The sequence below is a fragment of the Monopterus albus genome, unplaced genomic scaffold, assembly GCF_001952655.1.
Source record: "Monopterus albus unplaced genomic scaffold, M_albus_1.0 scaffold33.1, whole genome shotgun sequence".
Lineage (NCBI taxonomy): Eukaryota > Metazoa > Chordata > Actinopteri > Synbranchiformes > Synbranchidae > Monopterus > Monopterus albus.
Genome location: NW_018127913.1, coordinates 186,526 through 211,801, shown reverse-complemented (window position 1 = coordinate 211,801; position 25,276 = coordinate 186,526). Strand labels below are relative to the sequence as shown.

General features: G+C 38.7%; 1 protein-coding gene across 1 annotated transcript; it reads left to right on the top strand.

Moving 5' to 3' along the window:
- The first annotated feature begins 8,831 nt into the window (after positions 1-8,831).
- On the top strand, positions 8,832-16,175 carry trhra (thyrotropin-releasing hormone receptor a). Its single transcript, XM_020597194.1, has 2 exons — positions 8,832-9,898; positions 14,744-16,175. The coding sequence occupies exons 1-2, from the start codon at positions 9,092-9,094 to the stop codon at positions 15,203-15,205; spliced, it is 1,269 nt and encodes a 422-aa protein (XP_020452850.1). The 5' UTR covers positions 8,832-9,091; the 3' UTR covers positions 15,206-16,175.
- The last annotated feature ends 9,101 nt before the right edge of the window (positions 16,176-25,276 follow it).

The window sequence follows — 25,276 nt, the reverse complement described above, 5'->3', positions numbered from 1 at the left end:
TTCACAGCTTTAGCTGGCTGGCTCTCCATCATGGTTTCTTTCATGTTTTCCATTGATCAATTAGCAACAGAAGAAACTGTTGCTGCCTTCAAAATGTGAGCAGAAAAAAGCAGCTGTATGAGCTTCCTTCGTCAGCGTAGGAGCACTAAACCGCGTAGGTCCCTGTCTCAGTCGCTCTTCTGTCCTTTCAGATGTTAGGATGACACGCATTGACACCACCTGTGTATGGGTTAGGGTGTAGGTGAAATATCAAAGAAAGTCTGAAGGAATGCCAGGCATATCTATAAATGAATGTGGAGACAATAGCACAGAAGCTAAATAGGTCTTTATTCCAAATAACTTTTGCTTTCCAAAGCTCAGTAACATTTTGCTGGCCAAAGTGTATGGCTTCATTGTAGACTGTGTAAGTCAGTGTACATGGTCTGTACTTTTACACAAAAGGTTTCAAAGTAAAGGCTAAAACAAAGCCATGCAGCAGCCAGTTGATGAGCATGCAACATATAAATGTTTCACAGACCAAGTGGACACAGGCCTTGTTAGTGGTGTCCTTAAAAATATGCTGATGTCCAAATACTGTCCATGCTGTAGCTCGGCTCTTTTTCTCTCAACCCTCTCCGGTTTTATCATTAGCAGCATTAATCCATGAGGTGGCAGTAAAGACCCACTAGTGAGGAAAAGCAAGGCACCATCAAAATCAGGATCAAGGCAGAAAATAATGCACTGATCTAGTAGTGTTTTACAGCAAGTACAGTTTTGAGGTACTTGTACTTTTCCATTGTGTGCTACTTACACTTCTACTCCACTACATTTCAGAGAGAAACACTGTACTTTTTACTCCTCTACACACACCCTAACAATAGTTGTTTTTACACTTTGGTACAGATAAACCATAAAAACATATTATGAATGAAACCTAATAATAAATGGAAGGAGGTCTGGAGAAGAGCTCACTCTTTCTCCAAGAATATTTCATTGAAACCAAATCAGCTCAAAACATTTCAGTTTAATAAGGTAACATTTCTCAGGGTCTTTGGACATGTTGCTAAAAAGGGTGCCCACATAGAATTATATTTATTTAGAAACCCCGTGTTAATAAATATGACTTTTTTAATAAAAATGACAATGCGCCACACATTCTCTGCTGGGGACGAGTCAGGACTGCAGGTAGGTCAGTCCAGCACTCGCACCCTTTTCCTCCACAGCCAGGCCTTTGTAATGTGCACAGTATGAGGTTTGCATTGCGTCCCTGGAAAAGATGTCATCTTGAAGGAAGCATATGTTGCTCCAACATCTCTGTGTATTGTTCAGCATCAATGGAGCCATCACAGATGTGTAAATCACCTTTGCCAAGGGCATTGACACAACCCCAGACCATGACAGACCCTGGCATTTGGACTTGATGCTGGTAACAGTCTGGATGGACCTTTTTTTCTTTGGTCCGGAGCACACGGTGTCCATTCCTTCCAAAAAAGAGCTGTAATACTGTTTAGTGTGACCACAGTGCACGTTTCCACTGTGTGATGGTCCATCGCAGATGCCTCTGAGCCTCGAGCAGTCGACTGCGCTTCTGGACACTGTTGACATAGGGCTTCCTTTTGGCAAAGTACAGTTTTAAGTACCATTTATGGATGTAACTACGTATTGTAGTGCCTGACACAAGTGAGCCAAAGTCATCCTGAGCCCATGTGGTTATATCACTTATAGAAGAGTGATGATTCATGATGCAGTGTCGTCTGAGGGATCAGAGATCACGGTCATCCAGCTTCGGCTTGTGTCCTTTCCCTTTACTCACTGAAATCCCTCCAGATTCCTGGAATCTTTTAATGATGTTATGCACCATAGAAGGTGACATGTCCAAATCCCTTCCTATTGTTCTGTGAGGAACATTGTTTTTAAACATTTTTTTCATGCATATGTTGGCAAACTAGTGGTCCTCTGCCCATTTTTGCTCCTAAAGGGCTTGAACTTTCCTGGATGCCACTTTTGTACCAAATCATGATGACATCACCTGTGTCAAATAAAATCATCATTTCATTGTTTTACCTCATTAATAGTCCTGAAATGCAACCGTACCAACTTTATTTGGAATGTGTTGCAGCATCAGAATTGAAGTGAGTGTTTATCTTGAACAAAGAATAAAAGTGATGAGTTATCAGATCAAATAATGTGCTGCTGTGTTGTTTTCATTGTAATACAGGACACAGATGATTTACACATCACTATTTTCAGCTTTAATTTTCATTTTCACACTGTCCCAACATTTTCTGATTTGGGGTTAAATCTTTTTAGGATTGTGAGTGCAGGACATATACTGTACATGTAATAAAATATTTTTACAGTGTTGTATTGCTACCTTTGCTCATAAAAGTTTTGATGGCACTGATGTCTCCTGGCAGTAAGGCTTTCAACTGATTTGAATTTCCTTCCCTTGTATCAATAATATATGTATCTATTTATATAATTCAGTGGAATAATACAATTAAACTAAGTAAGGCTGTGTTTTGGATTATAAATGAAGATGCTTGTTATGTTATCATAAAGTACCCACTGAGGCTAAGAACACCAGGATTTGGTATAATTGGTCCACTGAATATAACAGCATTAGTAATGACCCATACCAAACATATCCATTCACATTATAAGAATCAATATTCAGTAAAAATGACTGCTATCTCTGACAGTTCTGATTAATGTACAGTATTCTAACAGAACAAATTACAGCTTTTCATGCCCCACCGGTGAATTGTGTGATTTTACCTCTTGAACCCTGGGCTGTGAGGAGTGATGACCTGTCACGGTCGCCCACCTGAACCAAATACTTAATTAAGCTCTGCTGTGATGTGACTTAACAGACACAGTGAAGATCAATAAAGCGATGACAGTGAATTAATATCACACGGTAAGTTATGTGGACATGGGTATAAAATCTTTGGAAGGTGTTCTGGCCTGACCTGAGCTTACACAATCCCTGCACACAACTCTGACCTCAACTTATCACCTCTGAACTATATTTTGAACCACAGCTCTGTGCCACAAGACTGAAGGGGTGGGGGTAAACAATGGTACTCTAATCTTTCACCTTTCACCTTTATGCGAAAGATTTGTTACAGGAACACAGAGAACTACATACAGGTGACAAAGAAAAGGAAAAACATGCGGCTGGAACAGATTCAATGTCTCTAAACTCTACTGGACGGATGGACACCGTTTTTCCAAAAGATATTCCCTCACTTGATGTTTTGATGATGGTGGTGGAGATGCTGTCTAACATATTATATATGTATTACATATTATATATGTATTATATTATGTATTATATTATATAGTGTTTTGACTGCGTTGAGATTTGGTGGCTGTGAAGCATATGATTCACACCATTTTCATACTCATCAAACCATTCAGTGACCCCCATTGTCCTGTGGATGGGGCCACTGTCATCCTGGGAGAGACCACTTATTTATTCCTTTGATTTGTCACCAGTTTGTACATATGAGGCACAGACAGGACAAAAATTAAGTTACACTGTTACATCAAATTTAGGCAGATATGCCTAAATTTGGTAAGGTATGGGTGCAGGGCCCAGCAGCCTTAGAGTGAAGCATATCGGTCTAAAAACAAATATATAAAGTCAAGCATTTTAATAACTGGGGGCTTCTTGATGATTGCTTGGTGCAAGTGTTTGTCCCAGATTGCTGTGAGACCTCCTCTCTACTTCTATTCTTAAACCTTAGATACATTCACACAGATGTAGGCATTGAAAGTATCTCTCTGCCGTGATAAGTGGCCACTTTTATGATGGTTGTTCATTATTTGTCCCGCTGCATGGCATGAGCTACAATATAATGTCCGTAGGTGGCACTCAGCTTACACTCACGCATACAGCACCCTGTGCACACATAAATCATAGCCTATACTATAATGAATGACTACATAGAAACTCCAGTAAAAGAAAAAGCCCAGTGGTCAGGGTTCACTTTAAACCATGATTATATTGTGTGTGGATTGTGATGTGAGTTTATGGTAATATTCTCAAGATTCTCATTTCAGTTCAGTTTCAAGTCAAGTCGAGTCATGATGCAAAGCACAACAAAATTTTTTTCCTGCAGCTCTCAGTTACAAATCAGCCAACCCTCTCTTCTAAAACGCAACTTCTGATGCAGCTAAACTGCAAGTGCAGATACGTTTTGCAGGGAGCATATTTGATTTTTGTGATTACATCCTGATGGAAAATACTATAACTTCTGAATGAATGAAGCGTTGCATTTTCCTACAGACACAGCAAGAGACAAAGGTGGTTTAGCCAGGGTAGCAAGGGTACAAGGCACAACACTAATACACCAGTGATGTCAATTATAGTGCAGTCTAACTTTTGCTTTGATCATTCTGAAGCCATTTTTCTAAAAGTAGTTTATCTTTGTAAATATATAAGTTGTCTAAAAGGTTTCTAGTCCTTACGCATTACCTTCTGCAGCTACCTTTACATTATAAAAATAAAAAGTTATTTAACAGTTTTTTATTAAATGTGACTTCTCCATTGTTTTTAAATTTTGTGTACAGTTCGCTGACAAAAACATTTAATTATTTTTTTTCTTTTTTTTTTCTTTTCTTTTCTTTATTATTGATCAGTATCTTTGGATAATTATTAATTATTCAACTGGTTATTGCTTGATTGGTGGCTTAGATTTCTTTAATCAGCTATTCAGATCATGAACAATATTTCATATCAACATTCAAAATATATCTACGTTGCCATTTTTTCATGTTAAGTAGAACTTTGCCAGGTCCCTGAACTGATTGTATTACCTGGTTGATGTTTTCCCATCAGACGGATTGCAGAATTAACCAAAGAGAATTAACCTACTGATGAGCTCTTAAAGCCACGTTAATCCACTGTTAACATTTAAAAACACTGGCATTTATAGTCAGCTAATCTTGTTGTTTAGCCACACAGCCTCTAATGTTAGCTAATCTGCCCACAGTCAGAAAAGTAACCAAAAGCCTGAGCTGTGTTTCCTTCCAGGATATTTCCCTGCAGACTGCCGAGCTCCCATTACTAAACCAGCCTCTTGGGAAGGTTAGACAGTAACATAAACAGCTGCATTGCCTACTGTGCCGAGACCTGAGTCATTTTCATTTCAGAAATAACAATTGCACTTATCTGGACTAGTGTTGAGCGACTGCCTGAAACTTCAGCCAGTTTGTTTATGTTTTTGGCTGCAGGACCTAAAACACCAGCGGCAGGGAGCCAAATGCTAATCACAAACAGTTAAATCATGAGCATGTACATCTCATTTTGTTATTCCACAGCAAATATCCTGCAGATGGAGATGAGTGCAAACAGTAGAGGACTGTTTCTCCTACTGAGAAGCAGCTCCATCAGACACATCTCCCTCAGCTCCCCTATCTGATGTTGTAGGTGTTTGGCTCAGGGGAGGAGAACTGCCACCCATGGGGGTTGTGATAGCTCCTGAGACCAGAGCCCCAGTTTTTACATACAGAGCTGTAATTTTTCTGAATAGTGTGGCCCTTCACATACTTTCCTTGTTGATGAGGCATGGGAAGTCATCTGTATGCCGGCAAATGAGATAAAGGAGAGATGCAGAGACAAACACTAAGTCAATGAGATAACACAAACAGAAGCAAAGAGACCCTATTTCCCTGGGTCCACATGCACGCCAGCCAATTTAGCATGCCAGATTGTGCACTATGATAGTAAATTGCAGGTTCAAATGAGCAAAGAAAACCAAAATGTCAAGCAAATGGGCAGCAGTTAGACTGTTGTTATGTATCCCATGGTTCTCAGTCATGCTGTGAGCACTTTGGAGCCGCCACAGGAAAGGCCACATCATAACATTGGTGCACTATTGTATCTCCTTCCATCGCCACAATAGTCCTATAATAGACTAACTGTGTGCCTGTAGGACACTATCGAATGATCTCATTGTACTTGGTGGGATCATTATTACTGTTATTATTATTAATATTGTTATTATTATTTGTAATTTCTTACTTGTAACTGAGCTACAGATACCTCAAGACTCTTATGGCAACATTTTCTCTCTCACTTTATGAACACATATTTAATATTTGTATTAGTACACACTGGTGCAGGATGTATACAGTGTGTGGTTTGTTAATGATGGATACAGCATACACATACAACAGACCAATAAACATTTGTTATTTGACTTACAACTTGCCTTTTTTGAAATAAACTATGTCAGTAACCTAAATACCAGACTCCAGACTCTACGCTCCAGTGGTTTAATTATTTTTCCATGATACATTATTTAAAATGTAGTCACACAAGTGCCCTTGCACTCAGGAGTCTATTATCATTTTTTGTATTATTTAAAGTCGAATTCGCCAGGATAGACCACACAGCACCATGCAGAAACATACTATTACAAAATAGAGATGTGAAAATGTTAAATCTTAAGACACTCAGATACGTATTTAATGCATCTTTGCTACTCTTTGCTACTTAAATGCCTTTTCTCTATCCTTTCCATTTCCAACTGTAAGGTGCCATAAATGTGACTTGCTTTATTTTCTTCAGTGTGAACACCATAGCTTCAATTAAAAGTAAAGCACACTAAATGCAGACATTACGATTTGCCAACCTTAAAATTATATAAAAAGAAATAAAATGGGAAACTGCATGTTTTTTAAATTTCCTTTAACATTTCTATACTATCAAATAATGTGGATACAGTAACTTCACTGCTGCTTTTGTCTCTAAAAAATTAAACAGTAACAAACGAGTGGTTGCTGCTGATGTTTCTCTCACCTTAGTGCATTTTCCTCCATAATTAATAGTTTAATTGTTAATACTTAAACTTAACTGACCTATTTAGCATTAAAAGCAGAATACACTGAAAAACAATGGATAAATAGCTTATAGCTTATAGCTATATATAAATAGCGTATAGCACACTATAGACACGTATGTACTTATAAACATATATTTGTCCAGTATGACTCATCAATGCATGCTCAGTAAAATATGTGGTAATATGAAAATAGTAGAACTAGTGTCCACATGTAGGACATATTATAAAGTGGGGAGCATATTACAAAGCTAGGAAATGCTTTGTTAAACTATAAGAGTTGTGCATAGGATTTTGTTTGTTTACACTAACATTGAAAGGTTTCAGATCACCTCCATTCTTCCATTTGTCACTAGTGTAATTCAACAGCCAAACACACCTGTGACATTTCTACAAGTGAAATCAAATGTTAATGAGATAGACAGCACTGCGGCAAAAGATCCAACAAATGTGTTGAACTTGTAGGTTGCTTTCCTTTCTCTCTTCATCTGAAGCACTGGCCACTGTTTGAAGGCCATGATGCCCTAACCCCTGGACATGGGAACACAGTTCAACCTCTCACACTAAGGTGGCATATTTGCATGAATCTGCGAACAGTGTTCCCTGCAGACCTCCATCTTTCATTTCATTAGTACTTGATTAAACATTGATTATCACTGATCAATCAAATTTTTATTTTATGCATGAAGCCATTATTTTCCTTTTCAATAAACTCTGCAGCTCCTCTCTGTATTTTTTTCTCTTCTTACAGACACACACATCTCTGCCTGCAGTTCCTCTTTTGTAGGGATGTGTCTGCTAACTTCCCTTATTCACAGAAAAGTCCCCCCTTTCCTTAACTGCAGTATTGCTGTTGGTCCGGTTCATGGGCCTGCTTGGGCTTTCTTCTTAGTATAATTTATGACAACCTTTGTTTCCTTCTGTATACAGAAAAGTCCCCCCTTTCCTTAACTGCAGTATTGCTGTTGGTCCGGTTCATGGGCCTGCTTGGGCTTTCTTCTTAGTATAATTTATGACAACCTTTGTTTCCTTCTGTATGCTTATAGTACTGTCTCCAGCTGTCACTGCTGTCCAACTCTTGGCTATCCTTGACAATATTGTGCTGCTGTTTCATCATCGAAAGCCTGTTTTATATTATTTATTTATTTTTTTTATCTGTACAGCCTGGAGGTGTTTTATTTTGGCTCATTGTCCTGCTGTAGGATGAAACCCTGGAAAAGTCTGACTTCCTTTGTTAATGGCCTTTTCCCAAATAGAGTGTAGTAATGTACAATGAAAATTAGTTGTTGTAAGTAATCAACAAAAGTTGTGACACAGTAGGAATTGTTTGCAATAATTTTTAAGGATTCATTTACTTCCACTGCTGGAGATAAAAAGTGGGGTTAACCTATTGCTTGATCCCTGATAAGGCCTGATATATACATTTTTAGTTTTTGGTGACTTTCCTGTTTGTTTGTTTGTTTTTCAGTGCCTCTGTCAGTTTGTTTCTTAGCTTTGTATCATTTAAGATTATTAACTGGAAAAACTGGAAAAATGGAGGTAACCCCAAACTTTTGAATGGTAGTGTATTCAATATAATTAAGATACAATTTTGTTACCCTTATCAATAATTCATTAATGGTTTGTAGGTGGTTTATTGACAAACACATTTAACTGCACTAAATAGCACAATTTTAAGCTTAAAATGCCCTTGTTTTTCCTTCCATTGTGCTATATACACATTTATTAGGTGTTAAGGTAAATTTTGAGAAACAAAGACATTAAAACAGCATCTTACACACCAAACGCGTGTGGAGCATGATGCATGTTTCGGAGTCTGTGACAGAAGAAGAACAAACTTGGCGGTTCTAGTGTCAGTCTGTGGATCCATGTAAGGAGCGTGTGAGGCTCTGCAGGGAGCTCTCAGTCCTGACTGTGTGAGCAGTGAGACAGGAGCAGGGCGCGGAGCTGCCTGCAAAATCTCCTCTCTGCAAACTTAACCAACAACAGATTTACTTTTATTATGCCCTCATGGAAAATGTATCGGAGTTTAATTTTATGGCTTTGTAATCTCATATTTTGGATCTCACCAAGAAGAAAAAGCAATATGACTGGATTATGTGAATGAAATTGATTTCTTTTGGTTAATTTATAGTCGGGCTCCTGGTAGACTGTTGCTGCTGAGCACCTGCAGTTTACCGAGATATTTTTTTGCCTGTGATTTGTTTGAATGCCTGGTGTAATTTTCATAAAAGCGCACAGAGATCCAGCCTCGCTTTGATATGGATAACCTCACCATGGATAACATGACTGTGGAGAACGGCACGTCGGTGCAGGACAACCAGACCCTGGGTATCTGGACTGACTACACAGTTGAATACAAAGTAGTTAGTGTGTTTTTGGTCTCTCTCATATGCGGGGTGGGAATCGTTGGGAATGTGATGGTCATACTGGTGGTGCTGACGACAAAACACATGAGGACACCCACTAACTGTTACCTGGTGAGCCTGGCCGCGGCTGACCTGATGGTCCTGACGGCCGCTGGGCTGCCAAACATCACCGACGCCCTGTACGGGCAGTGGGTGTACGGCTACGCGGGCTGCCTGGGAATCACCTATTTCCAGTATTTGGGAATAAACGCGTCCTCCTGCTCCATCACCGCATTCACGGTAGAGCGCTACATCGCCATCTGCCACCCCATCAAAGCGCAATTCCTGTGCACTTTATCCAGGGCAAAGAAAATCATCATGCTCGTCTGGGCGCTCACTTCTGTCTACTGCGTCATGTGGCTTTTTCTGTCCGATACTAAAAAGTTGACATATGACAACGCGGTACGGCTCAGCTGCGCCTACAAAGTGTCCAGGAGTTATTACCTGCCCATTTACTTCTCTGATTTCGCAGTGTTTTACGTGCTGCCTCTCATGCTGGCCACAGTTCTGTACGGACTGATCGCCAGGATACTTTTCCTAAACCCGCTTCCCTCGGATCCCAAAGACAGCAGCAAGAAGTGGAAGAAGGAGACCAGTCTGGGAGGGAGGATGATCAGTACCAGCTCCTCCTGCAGCACCACGGCTGCCTCTCGCAAACAGGTGCGCCACTACTTGTTCATTAACGTTATCACTGTGTGATACCACGGGTCAGCTGTAAAACCTATTTCCTCCAATAAGAAACAAGTTTGAGCGATGTCAACTTCAACTCCCCTAGTCTTCCAAAAGAGAACTACTTTTGGCATCACCTTATTCATGCATTGTCATACGGTATCAGCTGAGGGCAACGTGATCTAGAGAGCTAAACAGTAAGAAGAAGAAAAGTGGAATAATGCACTGTTACACCTACCCCACATGCTGTGGTACCTTTGGTTAAAATACTGAGTTCACAAAACACATTACACCAAACCACTGTGCGTTGTTGAAGCTATTTTTACTTAATACCTTTGGACCCACAAACCCCACTGACCGCGGTCAAATCAGCCGCCGTTCAGTTTTCCGTGGTCAAGCCATCCGCGCTAGAATTTGAAGTGCGCCTATATACTCTATGTACTTATATTTACGGTAAAGGTATTAAAACGGGCCAAAGCTCGCGATTTTCAAAATAAAATACCTTAACTCCAATGCTGGATTAATTATGAACTTTCAAGCTTAATAAAAACACGTTTCTTAATATTTGCAGCATAAGGACATCATTTCTAGATTCTACATGACCCGCACTATTACCACACAAAGAATCAAGCATTTCTACTGGACCATTCTGGAGAAAACTCACATTAAACATGTGACTCTAAAAAGCTTTTTGTATTAAACTTGAAAGTTCATAATTAATCCAGCATTGGAGTTAAGGTATTTTATTTTGAAAATCGTGATCTTTGGCCCGTTTCAATACCTTTACCGTAAATGTAAGTATATAGAGTATATAGGCGCACTTCAAATTCTAGCGCAGATGGCTTGACCACGGAAAACTGAACGGCGGCTGATTTGACCGCAGTACCCCTAATAATAGCTAATAGCAACGTCAGTCACCTTTTACTTTAAAAATGTTTTCTTTCTGTGTGATCCTATCCGATTCCAAAATGTACAGAGCAATATTTAGGAGGCAAACCTTTCGAACAAACTGGACCTGTACATTTAATGAAGGTGAGAGAAATAATGCATTGTTATTATATTGTGACGACCGCTGGCTCGGTTGAGAGGAGCTGTCCTGACCCTGTCCTATACTGGACAGTTAACTAGCCAGCATTGTGCCGGCACCTGGCTCAACAAGGAGGAGAACACCTGGTTTGTCTTTTGTGGTTTTATTGAACACAGTATGGAGACAAATGAAAACGCTGTCCAAACTGGCACCATGTGCTCTCTAAAGAAAATAATAAAAAGAATAAACAACACATCTCCCAGAACTTCACCATCGCCCGCCAACAGAACCAAACCAACACGCCCACCTGTCATCCCTCTTATCTCCTCCCGCACCTTTCCTCCCCCCATCCCACATTGGCCAGAACAGCGCGGCATTTCACAGAAAACAGACAGTAACCAATACATGAACAGCTTTCAATAACATTGTCAAACCCATTTGCACACAACAGAACACAGGAACATCAGCGGTCGGTCAGGGTCGCCACAATATTAAATAAGGAACTATTTAATGTTTTATGTTTTATATTTTCATTTAGTTTGTCAGAAGATCACTCATAGGCACAAATGCATAGTATTGTGTGCTATCCTACATAATAATATAAACCCTCACTGACCTGACCTCTTACCTTTACAGGGGGTGTGTTGCATATGAAGGATAGTCAGTGGTAACAGATCCAGGGTGTATAAAATATCCTTTTTATTAAGTTGTGTTTTACAGCTGAGGGTTCGGGGGGGTTCCAAGGAATATTTCATTTTCTGTAAGTAACTTCTGAAATGTAATCAATTCAAAACCAGGTTTATAAGCAATTCTCATAAAAACTGTAAAAGTCAATATGTAGGTGAGAAAACAAAGTATGTTTATTGAGCCCAGAGACTAACAGAGACCAAGTGTTGCTACATAGGGGATGTGTAACTATAATACATGAAACTGTGCACATTATATAAAAAAAGAAAGAAAGAAAATGTCCTGATGTTAGAACTGACCCTGAACGCCCCTTATTTAATCACAGTACAGTGCCTCAAAGCGCTGCCTCCACTCATTTACTATTGAATCTGGTGAAGTACAAACTCACTTGGAACTCAGTTTGCTACTTTTCAAAGCTCTGAAGCGTACATTAATATAGTTTATCATAAAGTTATAAGAGTCAAGTGATAAGACAAGATTTCGTTCACACAGATGGCTGATTTCTTTATAAAATGTCAGCAACCTTTCATTTAGCTCATTCAGATGTTGTATGTTTATGTGCATGTGCAAAAATACACCATTTATCACATATCTATACATCTATAACTATACAGTATAAGACTATGCTTCTTCTTTCTCTGTCAATGTCGTCCTTCTGTCTCAAAAAAAACTTTAACACCCTCCAATCCAAAGGGCTTTTGCTTTGTTTAAAATCAAATAGAATGCTCTAAGGCTCAGAAACACTGGCATGCAGGTTGACAGCAGAGCTACTATAGATGTTTGCTTATCAGATCAAGGGAAGGAACCTTCCTGGAGTGACAGGAGGTGTGGTACCCTGAGGGCGCACCATGACCTATTGGATAGTCCAATCAGTTAACCCCAACTTAAATAGGCCTTTGGCTTTGTATCCATCTGCATGGCTTGTGATATATCTTTGAACACTGCACGCCCACAAACACACAATCACATGTGCTACTGGTGATCAGCATTAAGCGCTCATTGTGGACACAGTGAACAATCCATACCATTACCGTGTACCTTAGTGAATTACCTTAAGGTCGATAAGTAATGAGATCAAGGTAGGCTCTCTCATGACCCTGACAGCAGCCCCATCACCTGGAGTTACCTCACTGCATCTGAGACCACACAGCACAAATATGGATAAAATTTCATTATGTATATGGTATGTATACATACCAGTAAAATCAGTATGTGCTGCTTTCTTCACACTGGGAGACAACAATAATCTACACTGCACCTGCTGTGTGCGGTTAACCCCAGTAATATTAAGTGTGTTGCTGACATCTTTACAACAGATCTCTTTTCCTAAAAGTAATTGAGCATAAAAAATAAAAAATAAAAAATAAAAAAAACAGAACTCGAGCAGAAATCAAAAAGTTGATTGAATTCTGGATATTTTAATTATATTTATATTTACAACGTAACCTGAAAATCTAATTTTGGGAGGTCTGGTAAGACTAAAAGACTGAATGTCAACCATAGTATTCTTTTATATCAATTGGCCATAGACTGCTCTGTGGGGCAGGGTTATGGCATTAGGCTTTGCTTTAGCTAGGTGTACCATAATCCATTAATGTATAAGCATAGTAAAGAAGGATGGTTGAGACTGGGTGACCTTTGTTCCTTAAATAACTGTAAATATGACTAGTTAATCTTCAGAGTCAGTCTAAAAACTAAACTGCCATAAACAAAATATATCTATAGTTTTATTTAGCTGAGATGGGATTGCATTAATCATTACAGACTAAATTAGCTTAACAAGAATATTTGATGGGAGACACTGCTATTCACACTCCAGTCCCAAAATGTGACAAACAACTTTAAATTACGTACATCCCTTACTGCTATTTGTTTTACAAAGATATCTAAAAATTGGGACATTTGTAGTTATGCTTTAATGCATCTTTATCCAGATTTGATCAGCCAATACAATATCTAACTTAAGAACTTGTATGAAGTGTCGTTTAAAAATAGATCTCAGTGACATGCTGATGATGGCTTCATGTTGGAATGTGTCAAGCGGTACTTGTAAATATAATGACCACTACATGATTGGGACATGAGTTTAGTTTTTTTATTACTAACAGAGTGCTGCCTTTTTTGTCTAAATAACTTTGAGGAAAATCAAACTGTGAATGTTTGCATTAAAGAAGAGCATAAACCTCATCCCACATGAGCAGGAGCATGTCTGCAGAAACTTAACGTATTGAACTTCATGCTAACTCAAAAAAGAGATTCTTAGTACGAGGAGCAACTGGTGTGACTGTTTACAATTCAGCCAAATAAATTCCAGTAGTTTTAATAAAGATGTCAATCAATAACTGACCTTTTCCCATCATCCCATAAGCAGCAATGATCTCATTTCATAGAGCTGGTCACCATGTCGAGGAGTTGGAGGTGTACAGCCTGTTGACTGCAACTCTAACAGCTCACTGTTATTTGTTTATTTAATCCCTGCAGTATTTTTTAAAAATTATATTGTCAAAAAACATGTAAAATAATCATTTTGTAGAAGCATTTTTGACGGTCATAGCTTGTATTATGGCTGTTAGACGATAAAAACCGCCCTGCCTTTCTCCTGAATAAGCTGAATGCTTTGGTGTGAAGTAGCAGCAGTAGGAAATGCTCACTGCTCTGTTTGGTAAACAGTGAGGTTGATATCAATGAGGTCAAATTCATTCATAAAAAACATAATGTAGGAATCCGTCATGCCTACTTACCCCACTCTAGACCAGTAGACTCTGCCACTGACAAAGAAAATTACTATACAGGGAGGTAATTACGCAATGTAAATACACTGAAAGGGTATTGTTGAAAATTACTAACCATAAACAGCACAATAATTGGGTTTAATATTATGAAAGCCTCCAGTTTTAGAAATGTGAAAATAGTTTTTGTTTTATGCTTTTGTCACATTTACTGGGACATTTGAAGAAAACAGAATCATTGTTAATTTTCTCAGAAACACATTATGCTTTGAGAAGTCAAATAGTCTGTTCTGAAAAAAGTCTGTAGACCATGTGCCACAGCCCAAGGCACATGGTCAGTCACTCATCCAGTTTTCCTTTATGTTGTCACATTCTAACACTGAATTTTATCAGGTTACCAAGATGCTGGCTGTGGTGGTGATCCTCTTTGCCTTACTTTGGATGCCCTACCGGACCTTAGTGGTTGTCAACTCCTTCCTGAACAAGGCCTACCTAGACACCTGGTTCCTGCTCTTCTGCCGACTCTGCATCTATTTAAACAGTGCCATCAACCCAGTCATCTACAATGCCATGTCCCAGAAATTTCGTGCTGCTTTTAAGAAGCTGTGCCACTGTGGCCCCCGGAGCATGGAGAAACCAGCCTCTTACAGTGTGGCACTCTCCTACAGTGTCATCAAGGACATGTCCAACGGAGAAAGTCCAGACCACTTCACTACAGAAATGGATGGGCTAAACACGCCAACAGATCAGTACCTACTCACCAGAAACCTGCCCACTGCCAAGAAGATGTTGTATGAGGATCCTCCCCTGTCTGGAAGTGAAATCAAAAACCTAACAAAAAATGTGGATATCTGAGAATCTGACAGCTGCAGTATGGATTCAGGCACTCAAGGGGGCATTCCAGTTTCATTTCTCTGAGGTGTTTTCTCTTGGAAATATTTCTTTTATTTGACTCCAATAAGCCCATTTGCCAGAAACTAATTATGATGCAATGGGATGAGTTGCTGTGGGCTGTAGGCCTAGCATTTTGTGTAAAAATAAGTAAAGGGTGTTAGCATGAATTGTGCAAAATACATACAGTAGTTTGTAATTTATAGTTATGGTTTGATACAGCTGTGCAGGATTGAGCAGAGTGAAAAATCCCGTCGGTGTCTAATGTGTCTGAAAAACAGAAAACAGTTACTAATACAGGATGTAATGTACATACAGTAATGATATAACGCAGCGACACCTTTTATATAAACATCACCTAAAATGTTACAAGAAAATGTGCATGAAAGCAATTCATCCTACAGCTGCATGACTGTGCTGGTTGACGCAGACCTCCTCCTAAACAAAACCAGAATGTGTTAAACAAAACGCCACATTATGTCACATTCAATAGCAGGAAGCTTCACTAGAAGATATCGTAGGGCTGGGTGACATCAGTATTTATAACAATCTAAATTAAATCACTACTTCACTATATTCTGTTGAGCTCAAGATTCACTTGAGCTTAGAATTTTCTAGTAGTTTTCAGGTCTTAGTAAGCCCATAGAATGGTTTGTTGCATGAGATGTTTTCTCTGAGAGCCTTGCTACTCGTTCCCGAGGATGGGTTTTATTACTGGTGATCATGAAAGTGTTCTCACTTTATGTGCAGATGATTAACTTTTTGTTTGAATTTTATACCATGGGAGTGATAACGTTTTGGGAATGTGAGGATGCTTTGGCCGATCCTCAGACCTTCAAAGGGCTGTTTGAGGGTTAAGACTTAGGTTTAAGGTTGGAAATAAATTTAGATTAGGGTTGGGGTTGGGGTTAGGGTTAGGGCTGGGGTTAGGCGCTGTGTGGCTGAGTGTCTGAGCATCCTCACAAAGATACAAGTTCTTATTAACAGTGCCTCAAAGCTTCACATTTTCGGATCAAGGAAATTTCCTATTGCAACCAGTGATTGTACCATTTATATCACCCAGTCCAAGGATATCATTTTGTCAGCTCAGTGGTGCCCACGTTTTACACATTACTTGTAGCAAACGCTTTTTCTCTTTGTTCATGTACCTCCCAACCAGAAGCCATGTAATCCAAAATTAATCCAAATGCACAACACTGTGACATTTTAATCTTGCTGCTGGACAGAAAGCACAGACGTGGAATAGCCTTATAAAGAGTTTCAAGCAAAGAAAGGGAACGATATTAATGACACTCACTTGAGCCTGCTGTGTCCATTTAAAATCTCTTAAACGCTAATGATGTCTGCAGGAAATGTAATCTTAACAGTGGCAGATACACCAAAGCTGTAAGTTGCTTTGGCCACTGTGAAGACAACCACTATGAACTCCCCGTGAGGAACCTCGGAAGGCCAGTGGCCAGTGTAATAATAGTGAGGGAGAAATGTGTAAACCTGGTGTGGAGGTAGAAGGGCTGTTTATCAAATGGTCAGGTAACAGTAAGTCACTGATACTGGTTGAGGCTGCAGAGTGCACTGCTTTTCTGTGATTTATATGCTTAGCAAAACCCACAGAACAGCGATGGAATGCCTAAGCAGCTTGTGACAAAGTGCCATACTTGAGTTGGTGCAATCCACGGGATGTATATATCCCACCTGCTTTTAAAGGAAGACTTTTCTGCTGTCTCGCTGAGCTAGGTATATGTGTAAATTAAAGAGCACTCGGAGAGAATGAGTAAACTCAACACTGAACAGCAGGCTTTTTGTCTAATTGTAAAGAAATTGAAAATGATTGTACAGTGCAACGTGAAATTAATTCAGTATTGTGTTTTCAAATGTGTGCCAGTGAGTGCATTTCTAAAATAATAGCTTGCTTTGATCCATTGTTCCATCAGTGTGATTTCTATCATTTCAAACCAGTCAGTGGAAGCTAATACTCTCCAGAAAATATACAAATAAAAAAAAAGGGGGTTGAAGTCTGTAGTTTGTAGAATAAAGTGCCTCTCAGTTCTGCACTTTTATTCTTTTCTCTCTTTGTTTTCAGTTGAACGTTATTTCACCTTTGGGAAACAGTTGTTGCGGTGTTTTCAGTTCTGCATGGTGCGCAGTTTGCAGCCTAAACAAAAGAGCTTTTGTGATGTGAACACAAAGATAACAAAACCTGATATCTTAGGTGGCACTTTCTGCACATTACTGTCTCAAGGTAGCTTTTACCTACTCTTGCTGTTAATGGATAGCATTGTATTTTGCGTTGTTCTTTGTCTGTAATAAACAGAGGCAATTGTTGCAGAGCCTGATGTGCATCGTTTATTGTTACTACATCTTAATGTCTCATACAATGAGCCCTTCTGTTCCTAGCTCCCCACACCTCCACCACTATTGATCTATTAGCAGCAGCCACTGAAAAAAAACCACCTCATCCTAGATGAAACCATGAATCAGACACAGTTTCTGTATGAACTACGACTACACCGAGGACATCAATCAGAGGGGTCGGTGGCTTTGTTTTGAAGTCATGTGGTGGCCCGCTTTGACACAGATTTATTTATCTGAAGCTATCAGAGTGCCAGTGTACTGTCATCACAAAAACAAATGACACCCTCACCCAATTTAAGTGCAGCCACTGTAGATAATATCACTCTAAATATCTGAGTCATCAAACTTCCTGCATCGTGGTTAAGTGATAATGCTAACATCTGTGTATATATTACAGTCATCATCCATACACAGTTATAGAGCCGGAAAGAGCTTAATGTGTTGGCAGAGAATGTCACGGAAACACAGAGGCATTAGTTGGCAACAGCTGTAACATTTTATCGGATGTGTGCTCTCCTGTCATAAATATTAATACACATTTTATTTTCTGTGTAGAATCTGTATATACACTAGTAAAACACATAGTTTTTTCCACACGTACCTTTGCACAAAGACGTAATATGAGATACATGTGAATAACTTGATAATGATTTTTTTCGGTTCTTGTGTAAAAATAGATAAAAAGCCTAAAAAGAGGTTTTTTTTTTGCAAAACACCAGTAAGTTTAATGGAAACCTTCAAATGTCATGCATTTTTGTGGCTATGCTAAAGATCAAACTACATAGTATCAGCACAGCACAAACAGGGCATTGGAACAAAAATAAGAATGGGCTACAGTGATTATTTGTTAAATCTCATATAGTGTGTCACAGTGGGGGGAGGACAACCGACAGTCTGGGAAGCCATACTAGCAGTGTGGTCCTACAAATGGGAGTGTCAGCTCACCACTAATTCAGACTGAAATATCTCTACAATGGTGCCAAATATTTTTTATGGGCATTCAGGGTTTGCAGAGGTTGAACCCTACTGACATTAATGAAGGCCTGACTTTTGATCATGGTTGATCCATTAGAGAAACAGCTGAGAAAGACTTTCCAGTGTCTAGAAATATTACATTCAAATGAACACAGTTTACTGTGTCCAGTATACGATTTAAAAAATAAAGCAACACTGTTTTTCTTTTACAGTGTTTTTCAATTGTTTACATACAGTTTTGACAACACAACTCATTGTCTTGAAACCCTTAACACAATTCAAACAACCACATATCTAAAATGAAAAACACCTCACACAACCTGCACTACACGCAGATCTACAAAAACACATAAAAATAGAACATTTGCACCAAATGTCACACACTTAACTCACATTAACTGACTTACAGTACTATATTACAGTACGATTCTGAAGGGAAAGATCATTCAAGTACACAGACATCTGCAAAAAATATAAATTTTAGCACAAACACAAAGATTTAGTTTTTCCTTTACATCACCTCATCAACATTGAATGCATGGCCTCCAGGGCTAGACAGCAGCAGGAGAAACGCTTTGAGTGTTGTATTCAGGCCTTGGCAGCCACCACATCAGCAGCATCATGCCTCTTCTATTGCCTGTAAAAGGGGCTCCAGCTCTTCCTCCTCTCCCTCTTTTTCACCTTCAGCTAGACCGACATCAATTGCTGTTGTAAACAAGTACTCACTTGTGGTCTTTTTCATTGTTTATTCTGATTAAAATCAATAACGTGTTTGGCCACATGGCACAAGTTTTTTTTTTCTAATTGGTTCAGGAGTGGGGCATTTTAGTGTCTTAGCAACTGATAAAACTGTAATTATTAAATTATATGTCCACCTACTAGATTTGGACCCATTTATCTACTTATTCTGTGAAATACCAATGGTGAGATACCAGTAAGGACTTATTGGCCAAGGAGAGCTACACTGATATGGCAAAGATGAAAATTCGACACTGAGCAGGGCTGACGTGGCTGAGAGAATGAGACCAAAAAAAAAATGAGTTGAAGCCTCACCAGTCGGCAGCTGAACCGATAAAGTGACCTTGGCTCCGTGAGCCTTATCTATTTGCCTGGTTCTGTCTTCCAGCCATGTTACATTTGGAGTGCTGTAAATTTTTATGCTCATTTTGACAATGAGGAATAAAGAAGGGAAATGATGCTTTGCCTTCAGCAGAATGCCAACAAATATACTGGAGTAAATACTACCACTATGATGATTATCGGTCTTCTCTCATGCAGGACTCCAACCACCTGCTCCAGCAGTAAGTCCTGCATCTTATTTCTTCACTACATTTGATTTATATACTTGTCAGCTGTTTCAGCCATTCTCCATAAAATTTGTCTTGCACTGAGACAATATATCAGTTGGATTATTTTTCCTTCTGTAAATCTCTGTTTATGATTTCTATGGCATAGGAACAACACAGCTGAAAAAACAAACGCAGTGGTGGAAAGTAACTAATAATAATAATCATTCCTTTATTAGTCCAGTATGGGAAAATTCCTCACTGACAGCGGCGCTGTCTGGGCACCAGGCACAACTTTTTTGGGTTCAGTGTTTGCACTGACACTTTGACATGTGGATTATTGAAACCGCAAATTGAAATCACCAGCCTACATACCAGTTAGGAGACAACCATTCTAGCTTCTGAGCCACAGCCGTCGGCAAAAATGTGAAAATGCTTCACAAGTTTGCATGTCATCCTTTCACAGGGGCCATGCTAATCTTCTCTGGATTGTTTCCAATGTGTCATATGTGCTGCCTGAGTAAGCATGACTAGGTAACTAAGTACATTTGCTCAGTATTGTACTCAAGTACAATTTTGAGGCATCCATACATTACTTGAATGTTTTTATTTTGTGCTACTTCATATTTCATTACATTTTAGAGGCAAATATTATACTTTTCACTCCACTACATTTATTTGATAACTAAATGAACTAATGTAAATGAAATATAGAGCCCACAGAGCCCGTGGTTTTCTGTGGCATTGCAGTGAAACAATGTCAAATAAAGAGGTTTACATTTTAGCAGTATGCATACATATGTCTAATGTTGTTTGTAGTGGATGTATCTGCAGTAGCACAAGTAACTTATACAGAGGCATGTTTTTTTGACAGTAATATTGATAAATACAACCATCTGACATTTCCCTTAACCTCAGTTTGTCGATATTTAAAAGCTTGATATCTTACGGGCATTCATCATCACAATTCACTGTAATTGAAATGGAAATGTTGCCTTGAAATTGTTGTTTTAATATAGTTGTTGAGGGCAATGAACTCTGCAAAATCCACTCTGCACTTCAAACCCCTTGAGAAAAAACATTTACACTTGATTTCACCAAGTTCTGCAACAGCACACAGTAATTACATCAGGATGAATCAATGACCGCCTGTATGGAGGTGGGGAAAAAGAGGAAAAGAACAGAAGTTCAAAAACCAGGTTTCTGGACATGTTGCCTGTTCATCATCTCACCCTCTATCCTTTATTATTAAGGCATGCTCTGTAGACTACTGAGCTTAAAATGAATTGGTTCAATCACAAGGAACACATCTTGTTACACAAGTATTACTGTCCCGAACAGCCTCAACTCAATGAGAGAACAAGGTACAGCAGTCTCAGTATTGAAAATGCAGGAATAAAATATGCCAGTCATCCTTCAGTCTCCTGTTTTGTGCATTTTTACCTAAAATTTCTTGAAAGCATGCAATTAAAATCAGAGTTGGCTATTTTTATGCTATGATAATATAACATCCATTATCTATATCGCTTATCCTGAATAGGATGAACGGGGAGCCAATCCCAGCTGACATTGGGTGACAGGCAGGTTACACCCTGGACAGATCGCCAGTCTATCACAGGGTTGTGATAATATGTATGAAAATAAATTTAAAAAAATACTTAAGAACACAAATATAATTTATTTGTCAGTACATGTTAAAAGATTAAGATACATCTTACAGCAGGGGTGAAAATTATTCTTCTTTATTTATCAGGAGAGACTTTTTTCTTGCATAATTAATTCAGATGTGTGAACTGTTTTCTCAGAAAATAAATATGGTCAGTTCCAGTCACACTAGTACTTAAATAATTAAATTATTGCAGATTTTCTGACACATTTAGCATTTGAAAAAATACCATAAAGAGCCAGTGCGAAACCAAAACATCTGGGTTCAATCTCAGAAATAAGAAACACACTTTTATTTACCCCTAAATTATTAAAAATTCAGCCTAGAACATAATCTTACTTCACTCCTATGTCTAGATAAGCATAGAAAATCTTCAAAAAAAAATGTAATACACAATAAGTGTTTATTTAACAGCTTTGTATTTTTAACCAAACATCATTTAAGTCTACACCCCTCATGGCTTAAATGTTATCAGCTTGCCTGCCAGTTCAGATGTGGCTATAATAAGGACAGAGATTGGAATGGTGACTGATTGTAAATATGAGGGAAACCAAGTCACAGTGTACATCAGTGTACACAAGTACAGTGTATGCCCAGTAAGAGACTGCTTTGACTTGTAGGAGCTAACGGAACAGTAGCTAGCTTAGAGATGATGTTACATCTGTGCATGTTTTAGACTTTACTTTACTGATTCATGGTTTCATCTTTACAGTAAAATAACTAACTGTCAAAAATGTTGTGCCCATAAATAGGTGATGACATGCACAGAAAAATGTACTGGCAAACTAGAAACAGATATCCTCAACATTAAAAAAAAAAGCAAGTGAACCAACCAAGCAGTGACATCAGCTAGAAATACTATAAAGTAACTTATACAGCAGCCAATCACATGAAGATCAAGGCGGTCAAAGCTAAGGAAAAACTGCTGGTGTTGTCTTCTCAACCAGTGGGTGTTAGTTGATAGGTTGACAGGAACAGACCTCGTGGGATTTTGGGTTGACCCTATTTCCCACGCACTCTTCACTTGTTGACCTTAAAGTCTGCTGTTCATTAGGGACATCAGAGGATACCTTTAGGTAAATAAAATAGGTGTTTTTCATTTACATGAGGTCTATTTGCATTTTATCATTCTGTAATCCCACAGAGAAACTTTAATTAGCTGTATCTTTCTGTATGATTTACATCTTTAAGGACACTTTCTTTTAAAGTTCTGATACTTAAAACTAGTGTGCAGTTTTTTGTTGTGAAGCAAGCCTTCAGAAAGCCATTATGCTAAAGTAGAAGGCAATAGTTTTAGTTTAGAATATAATACACCAATTAAATAGTTAAAAATGTGCACAAAACAGCAAGAGACCTATAGAATTTATTTGTGGTAAAGAGGCGCATCTTGCACAGCTTCTGTGTGTAAAAGAGCTCCAAGACAAAAGATACAAACCCTGATGGAACATACAAGCACCAAGTGAGATATGGAAAATCCTGACTGAAGAGAGGAAAAAACATCATGCCGGCTAATGTTTCCATCACTGCAGCCAATCAAATTGTAAACAGAAAGAGAAAGATCGTGGTGTGAAAGAAGCCATGTAATCACAGCTTGTTTCTCAGGCGCCCCAGGAAACCTCTCACAGGAGTGCAGCCTTTATGAGACATGTCAGTGGTTTAAAAACCGGAGGGGAAAAAGCTGAAAACAATTTGTGGCAGCTGAGTTAGTCACTTATAAGGCAGGCCTTGTAACAAAGGTTATTGTGTCAGTCTCATTTATGCAACAGTGTTATCCAAATTTGTAAAATTCACATTAAAATGGATATGCACTGTGTGACAGTAGCATCAGTAACAACCTAGAAATTTTAATGATGTTTTTGTTGTTTTTATCATTTTACACTATTTTTATAATATTACCTGTTTTATGTATGTGTCAGCATAAGAGATATTATTAAATCAGATGTGCTGTTGCTCACATTTCTCCCTACAAGGAAGGTGAATTTTACTTTACGATATTCTGCATATTTACCAGGAACTACCAGTAGTTTGGCACATCTTGTTTTCAGTTAAATGCTAATTCCAAGTTCATGTTGTGTCATTAAAACCATAATTACAAGGATTTGAGTTGTATAATCATGTAATTCTAATGAACGTCTGACAATGACAAATCAACAAACTACTGGCGCAGTGGCTGAAAATGCACCTCTGCTGGCATCAAAATGATATCTAATATTTTAATATTCTAATATTACTACCAGTACAATCCAGTCAGCTAATTTTATAGATATATACACTGTTTTTTTTATATCTGGGCTCACTCTGTAACATACAAATAGAAAGGGGAAGGTTAATTGTTTTTACCTTTTGTTGTAGGCAGGAGGGACTAATATTTTTTGGGAGGGCAGCGGTGAGTCTATTCATTCTGTCTCACTCCAGATTTAAGTTTATTTTATTCTTCCCTGACTATTTAAAACATCCACCATACAAAGAAAAATGTGACTGTTTCACAATCACCTGGCTGATCAAAATAAAACATATGCTCATCATCATAAAAGTACAAATAGTAGTTTCTGGACATTTCACTGCTAACTTACAGCAGAGTGCTGCCCTTTTAATCACTGAGCTGACGGGTAAAAAAGACAGGAGCAGATGAGCAGCGGAGAGTGCCTTTAATTTAATCACCCAAGCTAAATCAACATTACCTTGGTCAGATCTCTGTGCAAGTCTTTCTGTAGTAAATTAAATTCCAAATACTTTCCCCGGTTCAATAAACCCTGTTTGTGTGTGCTGATATAACATCTGACAACAATAACCAAGGTCTTGAAGAAATAGCTCCATTTCAACTTATCACCAAAGTTCAGCCAATGCTGAGGAAATTGGCAAGTATGTAAAAAAAGACATCTTATTTATGGATAATTTTACAGTAACACTAGTTTGGTTGTTTCCATTTTTTTTGCCAAGTGTTCTTTTACAGCTCCAGCTGGGTCAAGCCACTTCAGTGATTTTATTCCAGCAGATTACTGAATACATTGTTTCCAGCAAGCACCTCAAGTACCTTTCAATTGCTTATCTAAACTTTAGCCTCGCCTCAAGTTTGACCACAGGACCATTTGTGCAATCTGTGTTTATTTACCCAAGACAGCCAACAAACTCGCTGTACAGACATATCTGTATCTGTAAGATAGCTGGTACTGGATGCTCCAAATGTGTATATGTCTGTGTTTGTGTTGAGCTCAGCCGCTCACTAAACTAACTCACCAGCAACTTGGGTTCTTTTTGTGACTTTTCTGAACATATAGTCAGAGCTGATTCCTTTGCCTCCTGCAGGCAAAATCTATTTAAATTCAAATGCATTAACACCTGCTGTATCTTCAGCATCTGGGTTTTCTATTTCAAAAATGAATAATTCACTCTGGTTACTTTATCAGTTTTACTAAATCTATTAAGTCAACATGATGTCCACCAGCTACAATTTGAACTGATTTGGATTATTACAGAGCTTTTCCGAGGCTATAACATCATCCAAACCCTGATGTGTGGATGACTACACCACTGATCTGTCAGAATGTGTTATGTGCCGTTCGCACCTGTCAGTGAGCGAACGAGAAAGAGGCAGACCCAGGTAGCCGACTTCAGTGCAAGCAGTGATTTATTATGTGCAGTGATGATGAGAGTAACAATACACAAAGGGAAATAGTGCCTAGTTCTGTCGATGAGTAGTAGCCGGGTGTTTGACCAACAGTAGGAGGTGAGGAGATGGAGAGCTGGGCCGAGCTG